Source organism: Taudactylus pleione, unplaced genomic scaffold (genome assembly GCF_031769625.1).
Source record: "Taudactylus pleione unplaced genomic scaffold, aTauple2 ptg001314l, whole genome shotgun sequence".
NCBI classification, from domain to species: domain Eukaryota; kingdom Metazoa; phylum Chordata; class Amphibia; order Anura; family Myobatrachidae; genus Taudactylus; species Taudactylus pleione.
The window spans coordinates 904,191-927,360 of NW_028285714.1; the positions used below are offsets into that span (position 1 = coordinate 904,191).

The window sequence follows — 23,170 nt, forward strand, 5'->3', positions numbered from 1 at the left end:
TCTTTCTATATGTGCTGAAGCCATACAATGTATTCAAAAGCAGAACAAATATACTATTGTGTACATCTATCTACAAATATTTGGTAATTCTAAAATGTCATAAACAATACATAAAAACACACCCTAGGACAATAATAAACATATAACTTTAGCATATCATATGCAGCTGCTATCTACATGCAATAAATAAGTGAGAAATAAAATTAAGCAACCAGATATTAGGTTCATTTATAGCTGGATCAGCACCCAATAATAGGTGTTTAGCCACTTCATTGCTGCCCGCTACTACAGATGTGTCCTCATACACCTTTCCATTCACTATATATAGTGAGGACTTTCGTATTCATTCTGAATGTAGCATCTAATTTGCATCATAGCTGCATCCAAAGTCACTCATAGGAGTAAATTTACTAAGTGAGAGTTTTTAGAAGTGGAGATGAGGCCTATAGCAACCAATCAGATTCTAGCTATTATCTTCTAGAAGGTGCTAGTTAAATGTTAAGTAGAATTTGATTGGTTGCTATGGGCAACATCACCACCTCTAAAATCTCTCACCTTAGTAAATTTGTCCCATAGTGTCTTGGGCATTTAGGATAAGTATTTTTGTTGCAAAGAATTTGTTATAAAGCCACAGATTGAGCACAATGATGGGTGGCGTGAAGCATGGCACAACCACTCTTAACGGTCCTCCGTCTTTTGCCTTTTTTGAGTTGCCCGCGGCAGCTGCATACAATGCTAGCACAGTGTCCAGGATACCCATGCATTGTACTTTTGTTGCATTAGTGATGCAAATAAGACACATATTTTGTACAAACGTGAGTGGTGGGACGCATAGTGCGGCTAAGTTGCAAAGTTCGTGGTGCGCCAAATGCTATCCCAAAATGGCTATTTGGTGCGATTTGGGCATAGGTGTATGTGTGCACATCTGTAAGTGGTAGTACAGCTTTGACTGTTTTTAACATTGCTCTCCATTTATGTCTTGATAAAGTACATTTAAAACATAATAATAAAACAGAAGAATGTATACAGCAGTATGAGAGTATATACAAGTAGTGTAGAATAGAGGTGGTGTGTTTTGTGAGCTCTGTAGTACAGATGCTCCTCACTTAACAACCTACCTGTTTAACAACTTCTCAGACTTACAACCAGCGCTCCGACCAGCTGGAACCATACTTGTCTACCTTCCCAATTTGGTCGGGAGCCTCCCGAAAATCGGGTGCCACTCATGGCCTCCCGGGAAGGCAGGCAAGCCTCCCGCAAGCTGCCAACACCTGTGACGCAATTCAAGCCAAATCGGGTAATTTTGGCCCTGCCCCCTGCTTCATAATGCCGGGATTATCGGCATTGTGTAGCGGGGACAGGGCCAAAATTACACGAACGCCACGCTACGCTCCGCCCACAATAGCCGGCCACACCCCCGATTTTGCCGATCTTGCTGCCCCCTCCCGGAAGGGGCAACCAGAATGTCGGCATCTCTGGCGGAAACCCATAGTACAATGACTAAAATGTTACCCTGGATGTCTTTTTTTATAACTTTAAATTGTACTGTATAATATGTAAGATTTATGCAAAGTAAAACACAGTTACAGCATGAAGTTTGAGTTTCCTTTAGCCCTTTTCTTTATTCAGAATAAATAATAATAATTACCTGTATTAAGTATATGCGGCTCCTCGTTTAGAGACCAATTCGTTTAGCGACCTCGTCGTAGGAATGGAACTTGGTCGCTAAGTGAGGAGCATCTGCAACTCGCTCCTACCCTGCACATAGTATAGAGTTACCTTTGCCACTTCACTTATTATAGGTACACTACTGAATTTGCAATGGGACCTTTCTACATATATAACATGCTGCTATCTTGGGCTATTTTTTTTGCAACCTTTTCCTAATGAACTGAAGTGTTCAACAGTTCAATTCTACTTTATTTATTGTAACATATAAATGTATTTTTTTTTATTATAGTTTTTCTGAAACCCTTTCTGTGCTGGTCAGAAAAGTGTTTTCCCTTCTTGCCCTCCTAATGAAAATAGCGCCCGGACATGTCTGTCCAACTCTCCGTACATTTCTATCTAAGCAGCTGACAATTAGTGACCGTGCTTACTCTATGTAATAGTTTTACTTCCACCTGTACAGATTCACCTCACAGGCTGGACTGAGATTACTACATTGGCCTATGGGCCCCATCCATCTGCGATGGATTGCCGCGATTCTGCAATGCTGCAACCCGGCATCACAGGATCACAGAAATCCAACAAGTTGGATTTTCCTGATTTGACGATCGTGATCAAAAAATGATCGCGATCGTCAAATCTTCAACATTTAACATGTCAAATGTCAGCGATCCGGCGACGGATCGCTGAACATCGATGGTGGGCGATCGGAAGTTCCCGTTGGGCGATCGGAAATTTCTGATCGCATCCCTGCATCGCGACGATTCGTCGCAGATGTATGGTCACCTGTTGTGAATGAATGGATTTAATATGGAAACTGTTTGGCATAAGGGATTGGTTTCTGTGATTTTGGCACACTATGCATAAAATATACAAAATTACTATGACTGTCCCAGACTATTCATGGCATTCTCATTGGAAAGTTTAGCACTGCTCCTCAAAGTATCTGTAAGATGAAGACTAAGCATTAGTGGAGCTGGCAACTAATGGGTTTTTTAAAGCCTTATGAGTGTGATTGCCTATCTGTGCAGTAGGGTGAAATATCTTGTTGTGATAGAGGGACCTTCTTCAGAGTTTAACACTATTGTTACCATAGCTGCGATTTTTTTCAGCTGAGGATGTGCGAAGATATACAGATGGAACAGCCACCGGGACTTGCACTGAGATGCCCACCAGAGCATTCGCCAGCTATCCGCAACTGTGTACACATATGCAGCATCGGGCACAGATCATGCAAACTCTTTGAGTAAGTTTATAGTCACTCAGAATGGGCGCCGTAACGGAGACGCCAGAGCAATGTTTTCAGACGCAAGATGTAACACCCCCGAAACAGTCCAGTCATGTCTGTGTTTTAGCTGACACTACCTGTTGCCTCCCCTAAATGCTCCGTTTGTCAATCAAACTACGAATAAAGAATCGCAGGGTGCGACTACGGTCATGTACCTCGACACATGCACGGTGCCATTCAGATGCATACACAGTGTCAACAAAATCGCAGAGTTGCATTGCATGCAACTCTTAATCAGGCCCAGAGTGACATGTTTTGGGATAGCTATGCATATGTATTTATAGATAAAAATTTACAATGTCATGACAGGATATATAACATACTGGGAGAACATTTATGAAAATTGGTGGAAATGAAAACATGGTATTTGCCAATGGTAATCAATCAGATTCTGTAATTTTGTAATTCAAATAAGAAAATTAGATAAATTGACTGGTTAGAGTTTCCTTTGCACCCATTTCATAAATGTCACAATCATATTATTATGTTTGTATTTCCAGCCCAGATGAGGAGAGTGAGATTGTGGTGAGGAGCACAGAGAACAATGAACGTGATTTAGCAAGGATCGCAGTTGCAAAGCTACACACAGGCAGCTTTGCAATTCCGTCCTTGCTATTATGCAAATGCAGCAACACGTGTATAACACCCCCCTGCTGCCTTTGCAATCCTAGCACTGCGACGGAGGTCGCAGGCTGGGATCACCATCGTGATCATTGGTGGTCGATGGTCGCAATGGTGGATGGTGCCGGCCCGCCAGCCAGCTGAGTAAGCCTCAATTTGGGACCATGCAGTCCCTAGCCTTGCCGCTCCAGGAAAATGGGGCGGACATGCCCCGGTTTCTGGGAATGATGGCTGATCCCGCCCCTGCACCGCCCCTTAAATGCCTCTGCCTGTCAATCAGGCAGAGGCACAGAAGAGACTGCGTGCAACTACGCAGGACCCATTCTGCACACTCACAGAATGGGTACTGCATGCATTGCTGAATCAGCCCCAATATGCGTAAGTCATACCTTGAAATTAGCTTTAAAGAAGAAACATTCATTTGAATCCTGTTAGTGATACAGGAGAAGGAAAATAAATCAGAGTACTGTCTTACAGTAGGAGAACTACGTGCTCTCCTTAAAACAGAATGCAACTGAGAGCTGACCAATAATGACTTGTCTGTAATGTCTACTGAAACTCTGTTCATGTTTTGAAGACCAAATAGCCAGCCAGAGATGTTCCAAGTGAGTTTTCCTTGATTGATCCCTGAAGCAGTTCAAACCAAACTCTCTCGCCCTTCTTCAGTTCCACCAACGTAAATTGGTGCTTAAGGCTTTCTGCTGGTTGATTGCTGCTGTTGTGCAGAACAAGTTTTTGCCATCCATTAAAAACTAGGTGTCCTAGTGCATTACCGACACCAAAATCCACTGTGATTGCAAAGGCATATACTCCACTATAAGGTGCAATGAACTGACCATCTTCAAGAGAAAAGGCATTGCCATAATTCACAATAATATCATTAAATCTTATCAATTTTGCTCCTTTTGCGCCCTTAGAAAAGCCAGCAGAGAATGCAACAGGAAAATCTAAAAGAGAAAAAGAAATAACATAAATAGTTCATTTGCATTATATACTGGTTTAGATTACAATACTTTATTAATCTACTAACTGGGATACCCGGCATTGCCAGGATTGAACGGACCTTGAAGTACATTTGCAGCCTTAATTTTTTACATTGCAGACCAACATTGGAGAGCATGGCATATGGAAATGTGCTTACAGGAAAGTAGTAACTTTCAGTGCAGGTGCAGTGTGACAGTTGATCCTCCGAGTCACTGCTCTTCCGTTGGAGCTCCTCCTGCCCCCCACTGATACATATCAGCCTGTGCCTTCACATCAGTGCAGTTTTAGGCACTGGAAGACATCCTGAGCGAACTTGCTTATCCCAAAATGTCAAATTAGAGACTCCATGGCTTTCTTGGTGGGCATCTTGGAGACCTCCATGGCTCTGACAACTTCAAACATAGCCAAAAACCTAATACTGGTCAAACTATACCGCCATGCCAAATTTGGTGGAGCTAGGTACAAAACTCTGGCCATGCATAAAGCACAAACAGACAGACACACATACACTTTCTCGCTAATTATACAGATTTCCACTAATGTCACTTAAAATAAATATCAGGTTCTAAATTACATATTGTATACATATACTCTGTGGGTAATTAATTGTGCACATACAAGCAATAGTGAGTTTTTCCATCATCTGCTTTCAGAATGGGCCAGATTCCTTTGGGTATTTATTAAACAACATGGGCATAACTACCATAGGTGCAAGGTATGCAGCTCCTATGGGGCACAGGGCTGAGGGGAGCCCATCTTCTTTGTCAAAGTAACATGTGTTATATACATTTTTCACCATTGTGTGGTACATTGGGGCCCTTACAAACTTTTGCTATGTGGCCTTCAAATACCTAGTTACACCCCTTTTAAGCATTTGAAATCAATATTGGCTTCTGCTAGCACCAATGTATCGCTTAAATTTGCAGCTGCGTACGCAATTGCGATCCTTACTGAATCAGGCCCAGAGAGTGTAAGCTCCTCTGGGGCAGGGACTGATGTGAATGGCCAAATATTCTCTGTAAAGAGCTGCGGAATATGTGTGTGCTATATAAATAACTGGTAATATATAAATAAATATTAATCCAGGAAGATGACAGTGAATCTGGCTTCATGCAGTGACTTTCCAGTCACCCGATGCAATCAAGGATTTGCTGGATGAAACTGCGGGCCTAATTCAGTGCTGGATGCAATGCTGATCTTTGCAGAGTTGAGTGATTATTTTTGTACTACACCAGAGCCGTAACTAGACTTTTTGATGTCCTGTGCCAGAAAAATCATAGGCGCCAGTAGCGCACCCAGGGAGGGTTTCTGAGTATCCAGAAACCCTTCCTGACAGCCCCGAGAGCAGGCACCATGTACTTAAGCCCCTCGTGGCAAAATACCATAATTTGTGGTCTAATAGTATACTAATGCCTGGGATGACAGAAGCACCTAATAAAATGAATAATTGGGGGAATTCAATTAGCCGTGAGGTTTATCCTGCAGCTAATTGATCTCGCTTCCCCGTGTGCTAATCCCTAAAGGTAGGTTTTTGTGTTAAATCCAAATTTTAACATGGGAAGAAACCTTTTGATTCTGAACTTTATTCAAAATCAATGGGTTAGCCCGCATTAACCTTTGGTTTTACCGTGTGGCTCGATCAAGTAGCTGTGGGGTATATCCAGGGGCAGATTGGGATGTAAAACCAGGCCAGGAAAGTTATGGAAGGGGGTGGGGTCTGTCGAGGGGGGCGGGATCCCTCCTCATAATGCCCGATGTCTGAGTTGCAGCCTTTCATGCGTCTTTTGCTGCAGTTGTGCCTTCAACTTTAGGTTCATGACGCTAAAATGCCTTTCACTGAGGTACAGCCGTACCTCCAAATATGCAAGGACTGAGATGCACACTGTCAGTGTCTACAGATGCTGCAATCATGCTATGTCAGGCTTGCCGACATAGCATGAGGGGGCAGCCAGGTCGGGCAAGCAGGAAGGAGTGACTCGTACAGAGGGGGCGTGGCCAGGGATACTACCCAGCAATGGAGGCGGGGAAGGGGCGTGACCATGAAATCATGTCATTTTGGCCCCGCCCCCGCTTCACAATGCAGAGGTTTTCGGCATTGTAAAGCAGGGGGCAGGGTCAGGATGACGCGATTTAGTGCGAATCGCGTCATCGTCCCCCTCCTCTGCGGGGGACTCGCGGGGGGTCTGGGGGCAGGCGGCTGGCCGGGAGGCTTACCTTCTTTTCTGGGGGGTCGGAAGCAGCACCCGATTTTCAGTAGGCTCCTGACCAAATCGGGAGAGTAGGTAAGTATGTGCTATGTGCATCTTTAGACCTGTGCTAGGTGCACATCATCCATCTGAGTATGGCCTCCAATGTGAGCAATACACCATCTCTATAGTCACCCCCTGTAACCCCCTGCATCTGAATCTGGACTGCCACTCTGTACGATACACCACCTGGATGCATGTGCAGATAAAAAACAATACACAAGAAAAAAAAAAACACATTGGCCCCCACAGGAAAAAACACATATATTGGCCCCCACAAAAAAAAACACAGTAAACTATCACATTATTACATTGGTCGAGTTGTATTTTAAAATGGGAAAACATGTGGATGAGAGTTTCTATCGTGACAGTTTTTTGAGTCTGAAAATATGCGAGTTTGCATGTTCTCGGACTCTATTACATTGGCCGAGTTTAAAAAAGTGTGAGAGTTTACTCTCACATTTTCTAAACTCTCACCCTATTACATTTAGCCAATCGAACCTCGACAAGAACAAAAATAAATACATTGGCCTCCACAAGGAAATAAATAAAACAAATTGGCCCCTACAGAAAACAATGAAACACTTAGGCCCCACAGGAAGAAAATACAAACACATTGGCCTCCACAAGAAAACAATAAAGCACATTGGCCCACATAGAAAAAAAGATAAAACACATTGGTCCCCATTGGGAAAAAAACTAAGTGGCTCCTACAGAAAACAATAAAACACGTTGGCCCCTACAGAAAACAATAAAACACATTGACCCCTACAGAAAACAATAAAACACATTTGCTCCCATAGGAAAAAAAACACACTGGCCCCCGACAGGTAAAAAAAAACAAACACAATGGCCCCCAAAGGAAAAAATAAAAACATATTGGCCCCCACAAAGAAAAAAGGGTGAGCAGTGTACATCCCTGGGGAAGGGAATATGGTGAGTAGTGTATATCCCTGGCCTTGGAGGGGTAATGTATGTCTAGTAAGACAGGGGGCAGGGTATGATCCAGAGGCCGAGGGGTAGGGCAGGTTATGGGTATGTTCCAGAGGCGGGGATGGTAATTAGGGTGTGTACTGTACAGTGAGACCAGGTGGTAGGGCTGGTTAGCCAATTGCCCTCACTAGTGCCTGAGCACAAGCTCCATACACTGCCGCCGCTAGGTTCAGGATGGGAATAGTTGTAGTGGAAAGCAGGGGACGCGATAGTGGGAAGCAGGAGGTTGGATGAGAGTAGTAGTAGTGCGGCTCAGGGGTCAGGATGGGAGTAGTAATCGTGTGGATCAGGGGTCAGGATGAAGGTAGTAGTCAGAAGTTGAGCAGGATGGGAGTAGTAGTAATGCAGAGCAGGAGCAGGCTTGGAGTAGTAGTGTAGAGCAGGCTGTGAGTAGTAGTAAGTCGTACCAGTGGGCTGGATGGGAGGAACAGTGGAAAGCAGGGGCACGATGGGAGTAGTAGTGGGAAGCAGGAGGTTGGATGGGAGTAGTAGTAGTGTGGATCAGGGGTCAGGATGAGGGTAGTAGTCAGAAGTTGAGCAGGATGGGAGTAGTAGTAATGGAGCAGGCTTGGAGTATTAGTGTAGAGCAGGGGGCAAGCTGTGAGTTGTAGTAGTTCGTAGCAGGGGGCAGGATGGGAGGAAGAGTGGAAAGCAGGGGCAGGACGGGAGTAGTAGTGGGAAGGAGGAAGTTGGATGAGAGTAGTAGTCCGGATCAGGGTCAGGATGGGAGTAGTAGTAGTGTGGATCAGAGGGCAGCCATAGGGTCCTGCAGCCAGCCGCCGCAGTTTAGAGGAAAAGGCCGGGAATACCCTTTCACCTGACGGAGATCCTGACCTCTTCCCTCCCCCCCCCCCTAACGCCGGGAACACGCCTCCATTTCAGGTAAGGGAGGCTGTCGCCGCCCCCTCCCTTCCCCCAAATGCAAGCGGAATTGCAGATCCATTCTGAACATCGGGAATTTACGTTCAGCAGTACACTAGCATGCACTGCTGAATCAGGCCCATAGTGTGTGTATGTTGTGGGTTTGACCTATCCAGGCACTATACCAAGGGAAGTAATTATGGTGTTTTTATATGCACTCTTCCTAATTGACTTTTGACTTTATATTTTTCACTTTCTCAACAAGCAGGGATGCTGAAGCAGCACCGAATTCTATTAAGCTGATTGAATTCAAAAGCTACTCATAAATATACAGTATATCACAGACATGAGCTTGTAATAGATTCCTGGAGGAGTACCAATATACTGTATAATCACCCAATGAATGTAAAATACAAAAATATGGTATCATGCGCACTTTGTAATTTGTCCAGTTCCCATTTCACACTATATACACTCTGGAAAACCTCCTTGCGATTATGTGCGTTAAACACCAACCGCATCTTGCGAGCGGGTCTGAATGAGCTCCATAGTGACTAGGGAGCTCATTCAGACCCGCTCGCAAGATGCGGTCGCTCGCTGGCAAAAAGGGGCCGGATATTTAAATGAAGCGCTAGCACTGCGTCACATAAGGATGCCCTCTATGTCTTAGCGAGCTACGGCAATGAGCACTCGCTAGTGTATAAAGATGCCCCCTTGCCACTCGCAACACACGTCATCTCCGGGAATTGTAGGATTAATCGGTAACATGGAGAGCCATTGGAGCTGCTCGCAGCCCTTGAGGTAGCCTTTCCCCACCGCAGGCACTGCGATCAGTGAGGACTGAAATACATGCAGGTGACGTGTACAATGACACTACTTTGCTAATTATGCATGCCCATTAAACAGCGTTTTGGCGGCCTGACACGCCTGCGTTCGCACATCCACTCGCCCGTTCACAAGCACCTTCTCCTGTTACCACCCACAAACAGCACTATCTGTCACTCAAAGTAGCGACCTCATAGTGGCGTACGAGCAACCATAATCAGATCGCAAAGACTGGCTTGCGCACGCGCACTGCTTATTATACGCATGCGCAGATGGGCGAAAATCGCTCAGTGTGAGCGAGCGCAACTTAGCGACCGGGTCTGAATCAGGTCCTAGGTGCTAGAGACACCAATGAAATGAGTCCTGGGCATAGAACTGTAATCTCAGGCTACTGATAATATATTGGTTCCAGAGCTAGCTGAAGAGGGGCCACTGAACCAGTGTCATCTTCTTGTGCCATTTATAAATGCCAGATGAGGTTTTATTGAAATCTGAGCTACTGCTTAAACCCATTAGGTGGTCAGGTAGGAACAATTTATTTCAGGGTACTTCATACAGTACAATTGTATTTTGTCCCTCTCTATAGTTTTATCAGGTCTGTCATATATGTAGGCCATTCTAATATGTCCGTACCCCCAATTACGTCATGCCCCTACTGTATTGTTAGAATAAAATAATCACTTCTCAATTAAATTGACAGGAGAGTTCTGGGAGCAGAATAAGGGATCTTTAGGAAGATATATCAAACAATGGAACCACACTAAACGGTGACCTCTGCAAGCAGATTTATTAGCACCATCATTCAAATTAGGTAAAGTTTTATTATTTACTTTAGTTACATAAAAAGTTTTGAAAATATGTATAGTGTCCATTTAAAGTTGTTTTATACCTTGAGAACACTTACATTTATTGACTTGTACATGCTCTCATGCATCTTTTACTAAATACATTGCTATGGACAGGATGCAGCCCGCCTTTCTTTGCACGCATGCCGGCTTTAGTAACGCCGGTATACATGATGATCACAGCAAAGGACAGCTCTCTCAGTAAGAGCGGACCTTTGTGATGGAGGGACTTCCGGGTCTATGACCCAGAAGCCCCTCTGGCATCCTTCTGTGTATGCACAGAAGGATGCATGCACCACGTGGGGTGCTGGGAGGGATCCAATTGGATCCCTCTCACAGCACTTTCCCGATAGAAGCCCATAGGCTTCTATGGGTAACGCCATCAAGAAGATGGCATTACCACCGTATCCAAGCCCTGGAGTGCATCGCATTCTGGGGCTTGGCGCATATGAGAAATGCATTTCTCCCTTTGATGCATCCCACCATTTATCTTTCTTGCTTTCTCCATTGCTTATCAGCCATACATTAATACTATCTAGCAACATTGTTGGTTTACGCTGATGGTGCCTATGGAACCTAAGCCTGCACTGTTTCAGAAAGTAAGACAGAGCTACCCCAGCACAGAAACCAGAGGGTGTGCTGGTCCCTCAGCCACAGTTTAAGTTAGGCCAACATCCCTAGACTCCCTAAACCCACAAGGAGCCAAAGAAAATGCCTCTTCCCATAAGCATGTGGAGTAGACAATACTATGAACAATAGGTAACTAAAACGCAGTTTAAATTTGGTGTGCAGAGCAGCGGAGAGAAAGTACTCCTCTAAGTCAACTCTCATCTCCCCAGCAGCTTGCCATAGGGTACTGTGGGTAGGATGGCAGAACTGTGCTTAAAAAGTGGGAGAGTTGGGAAATGCAAAATGTTCACCATAATTTAACAAAATGGCAATTGTGATGCAGGGCTACATTTTAAAAGTTTCCTAAATGGCACATAGGGGGAGATGTATCAAACTTTTGAGAAAGATAAAGTGGAGACACAACCAATCGGCTTCTGTAATATCATAATTTGTGATAGATAAATTATAGCTACTCTAAAAGCTGATTGCTATTGTCAACTTCTCCACCTTATCTCTCTTAAAGGTTTGATACATCTCCCGCTTAATGTCTTAATAATAGATAAATAAAGACAGTAAATATTAAGTATAACAATTTTTAAAACTATACCTTGATATGGTATCACCGTTCCATCAGATTGCCATTGTTCCTCAATATGCTTTTTACTGAGTTTTCTATTCTGTAATTCTTCTCCTCTCAGTTTTTTTTTCATTTTCTTATTAATCAAGGATTGAACCTTTGCAATGTTAAGAGTCACATTTGACGAAATTAAAGGTTCATAATTGTTGAAGATCTTATGAAATATTTCAATATGTCTACCATAAATATCACTTAAGTTTGCAATATCTAATTTCATAGATTCGATAGAGATGTTGAGGGGTTTAAATGTATTTATAATTGTGTCATTGAAAGAAGGTCCATTCGCAAAGTAAGACTCCAGATTATTAATTTTTACACTTAGATGCTCAATGTCACTTTTCAGTATCAGGATATCATTATATTCAGAAGCATCTGCATCTCTTAGTGCTTCATGGTTTGGCTCCATTTGCGCTAAATTGCTACGGTGAAAGGGAGCAGTGTGCTGCTCAACATTGAAGAATGTAGAAGAATCCGGTGAATTGTGGCTCTGAGATTGCATCTCCAGAAAGTGCAACCTGTCAATGAGGGAATCTGTAGTTAGCTGCTGCTTTTCAAGCTTGTCCAGAGTGAGGTTGAGAGCGTCATATATTTGTACTATTGACATATGAAACATTTCAGGATTATCTTCAAAGAAAAGATCGAGAACTTCTTCACCAAGCAAGGCTTCTAGGACTTTTTCATGCCTTGTTACATCTTCTAACAGAGAGCTGAATGAACTGTCAAGATGTTTAATATGTTTATGGATCTGATCATTGTCCAACCTGAGAAGCTTAACATCGTCTGTGAAATTTTTAGATTGGGATTGCAACTGGGAAGTGATGCGCATTAAGTTTCGACCTTGTTCTTGCTGGGCAGTTAGAGACTGACGGTTAAGCTGTAGGGCCTGTGATAGGTCTTCAACAGAATTTTGTAATGATGTCTGGGAACTTCCTTCCTTCTGCTTTACATCTTCTATTCCATACAAAGCATCTCTAAATTGATTAGAGAAGTTCCTTTGTATTTCCTCAAGAGCAAGAATATCCAAATTCATCTTGTGACAATCGCAATCCCTGAATAATTCGTCACTGCTTTCTTGTATACTGGCAATGGTATAATTGAGTTCCATTATCTGCCGTTGGATGAAATCTTTATTTTCTTCCATAATGAGGCTTTTCTCCATAAACTGGATTTGGACTTTGTCAGAGTTTGTTTTGAACTCTGTGCGAAGTTCATTAACCCATTTCTCCAGAGTAGAAATATTTTCAAAAGCAACATCTGTTTCTGTCAATAAATCATTAATCTGTTCATGATATTTAACGAGAGTCTCATTCTGAATCTTGTGACTTGTAATTGACATTGTGTCTTCTTTTGGCGAGCACAATAATGTGATATTTTGAGCTAGATCTAGAAGATCATCTTGAATTTGCTCCTGTCCTCTTCGAAGCTCAGCAATGCTAACGTTCAAGTGGGAATACTGTGACTGTTGCATCTTCAGGTGTCGCTTAAACTTTGTGTCTATGTCTGCCATGGTGAAGTTATAGTGGATTACAGCTTGCTGTTTGTGAAACTGGTTGTCTATTCCTTGTTTCAGTTGCTCAAGTTTGTCAACATTTTCCTGAATTTTTGATTCAAATTTTGTCCCTAGCTCATACAGGTCTTTCTTTGGCACAGTGTTCTCCAGGAAAATATCCAATCTCTTTCTGTTGGACTCAACGTTTTCTGAAAGGTTCTTGACCATGCTGTTAAGATTTTGCAGACTTTTGTTAAAACTGTTCCACACAGGGCTAAAATGAGCCTTAAGGAAGTTTTCCACATGTGGTAGAAACACTTCTCTGAGAAGACGGTCATTAATCTCTGAAATTTAAAAAAATAAAAATAAATTCAGTAACTATTTCCTCAGTGTCATCTTTAGTTTAAAAATAATTTTGTATTAAAGTTTATACAAACATAAATTCTTATTTTTTTATCACCTCCCTAGGGGATGCAGGTAGAGGAGATGCAGCTGACTTCTAGGGGTGGAGGGAGCGGTGCAGGGCTTTCACGTCTTTAGGCCCATTTTAGCCCGGCCCTTCCCCCTCCACAGACCACAATTACAGATGATAATATCTCTCTATCTTGCTCACTAGGAAGTAGACAGGATGCGGTAGATCCGGCCACTCTACCGGGGTTGCGGGGGACTGCCCAAAAAATCAGGAGACTCTCGCACCATCCAGGAGAGTAGGCAAGTATGCATATATGTATAAACACATATATTATTGGACACATATACAATTATTACCATGCTCAGTTTAATGTATGCAGCTAAGAATGAACAAAAACTAAACATACATTCCCTAAGATGCTCTAAACCTTATTAACCTAAATCATTTACGGGACTTACTAAATTGTCATTTAAAAAAAAAACAATTAGATATGTACAGTATATAACCTCTATAAAGCCTCCCTACAACCTCTACACAATCAGAAAACTGATCATTTAAGCTCAGTGAAATAACTTACATTTAATTTTAGCACACTGACGTAATTTAAAAAATATGTTGTGCTGCATGTTTACAACTCTTTACGTAATGATAAATGTCCAGAAAAACTGTCCTCTTTCTTCTCCTTGAGCATATGTGATAGTGCTAAATGAGGACGGCTGTGATGTCAGTGAGCTCAGTCATTTGCTGCTATAGCTACTGACATCACGTCTTTTTCATGTCCCAGGTTGCCTTGTAACCTCAGCTCCACTGTGCAGTAAATAAATTCTGCCTCTCAGAAGGGACTGATCAATGTACAGTAGCACTTTATAATTTAGCAACCCTTAAAGCCTAAGGGCCCCATTTACAAACGAACACAAATACCAGAGGAAATTTTCATTTAGTATCACTGTGAAACAAATGAAAATTCCACTGGTATTTAGTAATACCCCTCCAGCGAGGTCCAGCTAAGACCAGGTCCTCGGCGATGTCCTCCGCTGGGCTGCTGGACGCCTAACGCTGCCAGTGACGGGGCTCCACTGTTATGCGCTTGCGTGACGGTCCGTCTGCTCATGTACATGACATGGAGACCCGGCAGTGCCTGGAAGGCTTCGCTGAAGCCTGAAAGGCACCGCCGGGTGTCTATTGCCGGCAATGGGGCCCGCATCGCTCTACAATGCTCTACAAACAGCGGTAATCTAAGATTAACGCTGTTTACTAAATACAGGAAGATGATATAACCCCTTTAGCGAGCCCTAAATCAATGACACAATATCATAACACATTCAATGGTTTCTAATGTTGCCACATTGACCCCACAATCAATGCTTGCTGCCGACACAGAGGGGTAGCAGCCTGCAGCTTCAATACCTGCGGAACTGCTCATCCATACCTGTGATATGCAGTGTGTATGTGTTTGTGTAACATTTTAATATTATATATGTTATGCATGTTTGTGCATAAAAGATGTATTATAATAGATAATGTACCTCCTACTTTATATTATATTTATATTAGAAGCTACCACTGTGACTGATGCATTTCAACTGTAAAGGAATGCCTCTGTGACTTCTAATTCTAATACAGTTTTAGTCACACTACTGGGCATATTATCCGACAGTATATATTCTTTCCCCTTATGAAAATGATTTATTTTTGGTTACATTTCCAGCAACAGTACCTGATTGATTGTGGCTCTCATTTAACTCAATGCTGCCATTATTTCCGAGAGCATTCTGTAGATCCATAAGATGGCTAGTAGCCTCATGAATGTCATTTTGTATATCTTCCAGTAGGATTTCTTGGCTTTCAACTGCTTTAATAATTTCAGTCACCTCTGAAAAATGTCACAAGAAGACCATCACATATCTGGCCAATGAAATGTGATGCATACAGTAAATCACAACATAAAAAATAGTGTACAGAGAAAAATATAGGACCTAACAGGTTTGCATACAATTATATACTTGGTAATACTCACAAAATGTATGGTTTGGATAGGTTAAAGTTTCATTACAATGACCAAATGGGAAGTGCAAAACCTTCTTGTTATAGAGGCAAAGAAACATTGGGCCTTAGGTTACTCAGAATGACCAGGTAATATCCTACCCTCCAACATGACCCGTTCCACCAGGTACAAAATACTCTACTCCTGGACTTCCCACCTAATGTATGATTGCAGTCACCTCTGTTGAACTAGGTAATTAATGAGACAGGTGTTTCAGCACAGGTGGCACCAATAATAAATTAGAGTATTTTGTACCTAATGGAAAGGATCATGTTGGAGGGTCTGCTGAGGGTTAGACGCCCCATTTTCTGCAATGCTGGCTATTGACATCCCCGTTGCCACTCAAAATGGCCGCAGAGTCTGGAATACACACTACTGAAGCCAATGAAGCTGCGTCCAAGGACACAGCCACTGACTTCAGCAAGTGTGTATTCCCTGGTCATTCTGAGCAATCTGAGGCCTACCCTCCAATATGACCCCTTCCATCAGGTACAAAATGCTCTGTTCCTGGACTTCCCACCTATTTACTGATTGCAGTCAGCTGTGTTGAACTAGTTAATTGATGAGAAGAGTATTTCAGCACAGGTGGCTGCAATCATACATTACCAAGAACGTCCAGGAGCAGAGCATTTTGTACCTAATACAGAGGTTCCCAAACGTGGTCCTCAAGGCTCCGCAACAGTTCAGGTTTTAGAGATATCCATGGCTGAGCACAGGTGACTTAGGTGGTTAAATCAAATTGACTGAGGTATTAATTAAGTCACCTGTGCTCGGATACAATCCTGATGTAAAGAAATGGGAACAATGTTGCTGATAAAACTATACTGTATTGTTTCCAGCGATGATGGGATAGTTAATACAAAGAGCTGCTAAATAAATGGTCCCATAAATGTCAGAAACAACTGGTGTAGATGTGGCTCTACCGCTCGTCAGCGGGAGCGTGAATGCCAGCTCTTAGATCGGAGCGTGATGACTGACAGATTGAAGTCCCCAGTTCTGTGTTCCGTGGCTAGCGGAATGCGTCACCTGTGCTGTGGCTGTGAAGCCCAGCGGCTCGCGGCTGACTCACAGTAGGGAATGGAAGGTGTATGGAAGTCAGCTTGCTGTTGCTCTCAGTGTCTCACGGCAAATGGCCAGCCCAGGAGCTGGCAGCTGGTTAGCGGTCCTGGCGGCTCGCGGTGGATAGCTGGCACAGAGGGAGAGACTGGGGCAACACTCAGTGGGGGGAATCGTTGTGTCACCAGACCGATTCCCCCCACTGAGCCGCTGGGCTTCACAGCCACAGCACAGGTGGCACCCAGAGCTGTAGAGACTGCAGACATCATTGGTAAATATTCATATTCCAGTCACACATTTACCACCAAAGTGTTTTATTCTGATCATCTACACCAGTTGTTTCTGACATTTATGGGACCATTTATTTTTCATTTATTTAGCAGCTCTTTGTATTAACTATCCCATCATCGCTGGAAAAAACACAGTATAATTTTATCAGCAACATTGTTCCCATTTTTTTACATCAGGATTGTATCCACTTCAGGAACTGTGTCTTTCAGATGTAATGAACTTTTTTACCAATAGATTGTCTTCAATAGGGCCATTATAATAACGGTCTGAACCATTGCACTGCCATTTCTATATTGTTATTATCATTGTTTATTTTATTATTAAATATTTATATACTATCAGCATATTGTTTTTCTTCACAAACAAGCGCTCCTACACAACTCTTTAAGTTTGTTAAATGTTTGATATAAAAAATTTGCTCAAACAGTTTTTGTCCATTTTCCGGCATTTGGGAGCAAATTGCTGATTGTCATTTGCTTTCATACCTTACCAGATTTTCATTCCAACCAATCAACTAGTTGGATGGTTGGACAGAAAATCTTTACGTGTGTATGCAGCTTTAGTTGTATTGAATAAAAGATAAACAACTTTTTTTTTAGCTTGTGCAGGCAGGTATGATTCTCACTGAATGATATTCGTTTTAACTGAAGGAGCATAAACACCACTATAATTAGGTGACCTTACCTGTGCTCAGAGGGGGTTCTTTTTTTTCCTGAGAACTTGGTATATGTTCCAGAGGAATGTGAATAGCATTGGGATCTACGGCAAACAACGAGATACAGGTCAGTTTAATAAAGTTTACATAATTTCAATATCATAATTATGTTGATCCAGAGAAAACCAACATTAAATGTGACAACTGACAAATTATCCTTACAGGAGACAATAAATAGCTTCATGACTCCCAAACTTGCAGTCAGTCATTCTCATAGTGTCCCCTAATAAATATATCTGCATCTATAATCTCTTGGGAAGAAAGTCATCTAATCCATTTTTAAAAATGTTTAGTGCAGAGGTATCCAAACTCTGCTATGCAGTCTAGGTTTTAAGGATATCCATGTTTATGCACAGCTGACTTAATTAGTACCTCAGTCAATTTGATTTAATCATCTGGACTCAAGCATGGATATCCTTAAAACCTGGACTGTAAAGGCGGAGTTTGGGAACCTCTCTGCTAGTGAATTTGCTATCAGCACCTAACCGTAAAGAACCACTTCCTATGCTGATAATTTATGATCCATGAACTACTGGTTGTCAGGAAGGTAGCATGACTTTATGAAAAATGGAATATGCTATTAAACTTTGACATGCAATATGTATAGTGGCTTTAATCCTCAACACAACAGGTCATGTGTTTGAGGATTTTGGTCTGTGGAAGCAGGTGGGATAATTACTGACCCAGCAAAATGGATGAACTCACCTGTGGTACTTGAGGACTGGAGTTGAGAACCACTGTATCAGGACATAAAACTATTTTTACAAACATATGTAGAATTACTAAAATAACTTTTTGGTCTATAATTTATCATTCTGTTCTTACCAGCATATTCACAACTAGAGCCGGTATACCCAGGACAACATTTCCATTCCAAATTGGTTACAAATTTCCTCTTTATCTCATATATTGGTTTTTGCGCTAGTCGGTACCTGAAACAAGTTGAAAGCGCAGCTATTTATTGTGACTACTTAAAAGAAAAAAACACACATCACAGTGCTGAACTGTTGTAATAGTCCTGTCTTTAACTCAGAAGTTCCCAAACTTGGGCCTCAAGGAACACTAACAGTCCAGGTTTTAAGGATATCTATGGTTGAGCACAGATGTTTAAATCAGATCGATGTGCTAATCGAGTCACCTGTTCCCAAGCATGGTTATCCTTAATACCTGGTTATCCTTAACACCTGGACCGTTAGGTTGCCTTGAGGATCGAGTTTGGGAACCTCTGTTCTAACCACATCTTGAACAATGTTCTAAGAGAAAACATATTATAGTGAAGAATTGTGCAATTTTTATACAAAAATTCTCTTTTTTTTATGAAAGCAGTGTGCAATACATACAAAGGTATTATAAGAGTCGTATTAGCATAACTTAATCATCCATGATAGAGGGTCTCCTAGTTCTAAGCCATCAGTGAGCGTTATTAAATTTTATTACTATATTTTTCTTTCCTTATGTATGCATGTCAGTGTAAGAAAGTTAAGTACAATTTTTAATTGCTCTTGAAGTATGTTTTATATGGAGTTTAGATCAAGAGGTGAACAGAAGAGAGAAGCAGCAACAGCAGTATCAGATGGCAGAAAGTTTTGTCCATGCATGCTAATGCTTGTTAAAGGGTATACGTTCAGTATCCCGGCGCTAGGAATACTGGCACCGGAATCCCGACACCTGTCAGAATCTTGGCGCCGGCATCCAAACCGACGGCATCCTGAAGGTAAGCAGCTGGGGGGAAATTATCCTATTTGAATGTCTATATCTCTGATTTATTTTTTATCCAAGTATATAACAGTTACATAACGGCGACAAGGTGCAGTCAAGGATATTGCTAGACTCTTCAGGGAGTCAGGGAGTATTGCTACTAATTCAAGGAGTTACTTGACAATCAGGGAGAGTTGGCAAGTAATTATGTATGTAGTACAGTCAGCAGGATATTGAAGCGATATCTTCAGATGTACAAATGCACTGGTTTTCCCAGGCATGTGCCAAAAACAAATTAGTGTGCCTGTATCTACAGTATGTATGTAAAAGGTATGTGCAAGGAGAAATGTTTTGCGGCCCACTCTGTTTGCCAGTAAGTATATATTTCAAGCTAAAGGGGCCCATACACTAGCGATCACAAAAAGAGATTCACAGATTCTGTGATTTTTTGTCCCCAATTTAAAAAGTCCCTAATCCACCAATCTGCTCCTATACATCATTACAGATCTTTTTTCAGTGAATTGGATATTATTAATTTTCAGGAAAGACAGATCTGCCAATCTTGAAAGGCCCATCATTTTACTAGTAACAGTCTGAAAATATGCTGATTGTTATCACACAATAGCAATCTACACCCTGATTGGTTGGTGAAATCCAACAGGTTGGACAACCTGATTCACTGACCCCGATCACTTTTTGGTCAGAATCTGCGATCGGTGAACCCCCATATATTGCAGATTTTTTTAACACAATCATCTGCAAAACACAGAATTACTCCAATTTACTGCTGATACATCAGCAGTCAGTTGAGGTAATTCTGTGTTTTGCAGATGTTTGTCCTTTACACACAGCATTCTGCATCATCATTTTTTTACAAGGTGCCACAAAGTTTGCAACACCCTATAATTGGTATAACAAAACCAGGGCCGAAACTAGGATATCTGTCACCCGGTGCAAGGCAGCAATTTTGCGCCCCCTCCCTTCCCGTACCTGGATTTTGTCCTTAATCCTCCATAAGGCAGTGCACTACTCAGACGTCCCTGGTATAGTGACTTACATTATTCCACACACCATAATGCCCATTGCACATTATGCCACACACTGTAATGCCTATTAGCAAAGTGCCACTTACATATTTGCCCGACACTATTTTATGCCCCACAGTAAGGCTTCTAATTACTTTAAAATTACCTGCTCATTGTCAGGGGTTTTATGCTCTTTACTAGGGGTTCCATGCTCATTGCCAGGGGTTACATGCTCGTTGCCAGCAGGTTACATGCTCATTGCCAGGGGGTTTCATGCTTGTTGCTATGGGGTTTATGCTTGTTGCCAAGGGTTACATGCTCGTTGCCAAGGGGTTTATGCTCATTGCCAGGGGTTACATGCTCATTGCTATGGGGTTTAAGCTCATTGCCAGGGGGTTTCACGGGAGAAGATGCAGCTTTCAGCATCTTCACCCAGCACTTCTGTGTGCATTGCGCTGGCCTAACTGACACTAGAGGTCCAATATGACCTCTAGCATCTGTCTCCTCCTTGGCGGCGGCTAGTCCGCATGGAATCTGCTAAAAACGGCCATCCAAAAATGGCCGCTGCCAAGGAGGAGACAGACACTAGAGGTCCAGTAAGGACTTCTAGCATCTGTCTCCTCCTTGGCGGTAGCCTTTTTTGGATTGCCATTTTCTGAATATGCAGCCCCCAAGCCACCGCAAATCAGCCCTTTTTCACCCCCTGCATTCCGGCACCCGGTGCACGTGCACCTCTAGCCCCCTCCCGGTTGCGGCCCTGACAAAACAAACAAAATCTGGTTACAGACTAAGGGGGGTATTCAATATTTGAGCGAAAAGTCTGTGCAGGACTTTTCGCTCAACATCGGAGGTTTTATGGGGATAAAGTATCGGGCGCGCACCCGCTTTATCCCCATATTCAAGTTGAAAGCTGCGAAAACGGGACCCAGCGGAAAGGTATCGGGAAAAATTCAGGAATTTTCGGAAAAGCATCCAGGGATCCCCCTAAAGATGTCCTGACATGGGGGATCATTATGGGTGCCCCTGTTTTGGCCTGTGGAAGGTAAGTATGGTTTTTAAATAGCCGCGGGAGGTGTTTTTTCCCGACAGGGAAGAAGGAGTGAAGAAGAGCACTTAGCTTTTTTCTGTACAAAAAAAAACTAGGTGCATCAAATTTGGGGTACATGAAAGTGGGTGCAAGCATATTTTTCAGTCCCTAAGGTGCATTTTTAAAATTCTTCAAAAATGCACCTGCCGCTACTACCCGCAATGAAGAAAACACCTGCCGCATACTGCCCCTGAATTAATTTTGTTAGTTTCAAACTTGTTCCCCATATTTTTTTTTTACCCCAAATTTAAACTTTTTTTGGGGTGTCCCGATTTTTTAAAAAACTTTTTGACACAGATCTTTTCTAGGGGACTCTCCCATGGGTGTAGGCTATTTTTTTTAAGCCTGCACCCCTAAACCCCAATTTGCACTTTTTTTGCCACCTATTCAGTGGTGAAAAGTTATCCCCGTTTTTTATCAAAGACTTTTCGCACCGGCAAAAAGTCTTTGAAATTGAATACGGGGATAATGAAAATAGGCGAAAATGATGTATCGCCGATAACGGCCTTTTCACTTCAAATTGAATATGGCCCTAAGTAGGCATAAAAATATCACCCCATTTAAAAGCTGTCAACTCAAGAAATGATGCATGGGTACAAAACAATTGTTTGCCACACTCGCGCACGCAGGGGGGGGTTCCGAGTACCCAGAAACCCCCCCCCCCCGACCAATCAAATTCTTTTTTCAGAGGCTGTAACCAGGGTGGCCACACTGAGCGGAGAGTGCTCTTGGCGGACATGGCCTCTGGAGCAATTTCTATTTGCCGGGTGCCTGCTGCTATGTATATCAGCGGCGCACCCGGCTGTCCTGGCTGCTGTGAGGGTTTTGTATAGATCCCCTTCTGTTGATACATCTACAGAAGGGGATCTATCCATGACCCTGCTTTGAGCCTTTGAGCTCCGCCTCCTCCGGCTCCCGCATGGTGCGCTGGCTCTATGGAGAGACGACATGTCTTCTCTCCAGTGACAACTGCCACAGCGCATACAAGGGAGGGATCGAGGAGCTGGTCGGCGCAGTGAGACGTGGGAGGGCGGCACGGCACTGAGAGGCTAACTGCAGAATCATGTCAGGTCAGTTTCTTTGTTTTTAGTGTTGGCTGGGTAGGTGGTGTGTGTGTGCTGTACAGTATGTGTGATATATGTATGTGTTGCTCTGTGTGTGATGTGTGTGTGAGTGTGATGAATGTGTGTGACATTGATGTCCCAGGGAAGAAGGGGGGTGGGGGGAGGGTGTTTGTGATGTGTGTGTGTGAGAGGCATAGGAGTCCCAGGGAAGGGGGGGGGCTGTTTGGTGCCACCATGATTATATACAATAAAGCTATATCTACACAGACATTGCTGGTGCCAGTGTGGTCCAATTGACCAGGTGGGTGCTGTGCATCTAAAGTCCCAGGAGGGGAGGAGGAGGGGAATATAGTAACATGAAATACTAACAGCTCTAGAGTCTTTTTTTTTTCCTTTGTAAATAAACTCTATAACTATTCCATTTTCCTTTTTATTTGTTCATTGTGAATATTTAATTGGTATAAATGATAAGGGAACATGTATGTATGCTGTGTGTGTGTAAGTATGTGTTGTGTGTATGTATACTGTGTGTATGTCTCACACACACACACAACAATCTCTCTCTATATAAAAATCTCTCTCTCTCTCTCTAAAATATGGAAACCCCCCCTTAAAAATCCTGCGTTTGCCCCTGTGCCACCCTAGTGAAATGTAAATAAATGAACAATTACATGGTCTACTGTACAACCACTGTAATGAGCTGTTTTTTTTA

General features: G+C 42.7%; 1 protein-coding gene across 1 annotated transcript in view; it reads right to left on the minus strand.

The window, feature by feature from the left end:
* Positions 1-1,357: 1,357 nt before the first annotated feature.
* The window catches only part of MMRN2 (multimerin 2), a 55,216-nt gene continuing 33,403 nt past the window's right edge, over positions 1,358-23,170 (minus strand). The window contains exons 3-7 of the mRNA XM_088463077.1: positions 18,410-18,516; positions 17,554-17,628; positions 15,196-15,351; positions 11,548-13,410; positions 1,358-4,524 (exon numbers count right to left, since the gene is read on the minus strand). Coding sequence (XP_088319203.1) covers positions 4,142-4,524; positions 11,548-13,410; positions 15,196-15,351; positions 17,554-17,628; positions 18,410-18,516 — 2,584 coding nt within the window. The 3' untranslated portion in view covers positions 1,358-4,141. The remainder of the gene's footprint in view (positions 4,525-11,547; positions 13,411-15,195; positions 15,352-17,553; positions 17,629-18,409; positions 18,517-23,170) is intronic.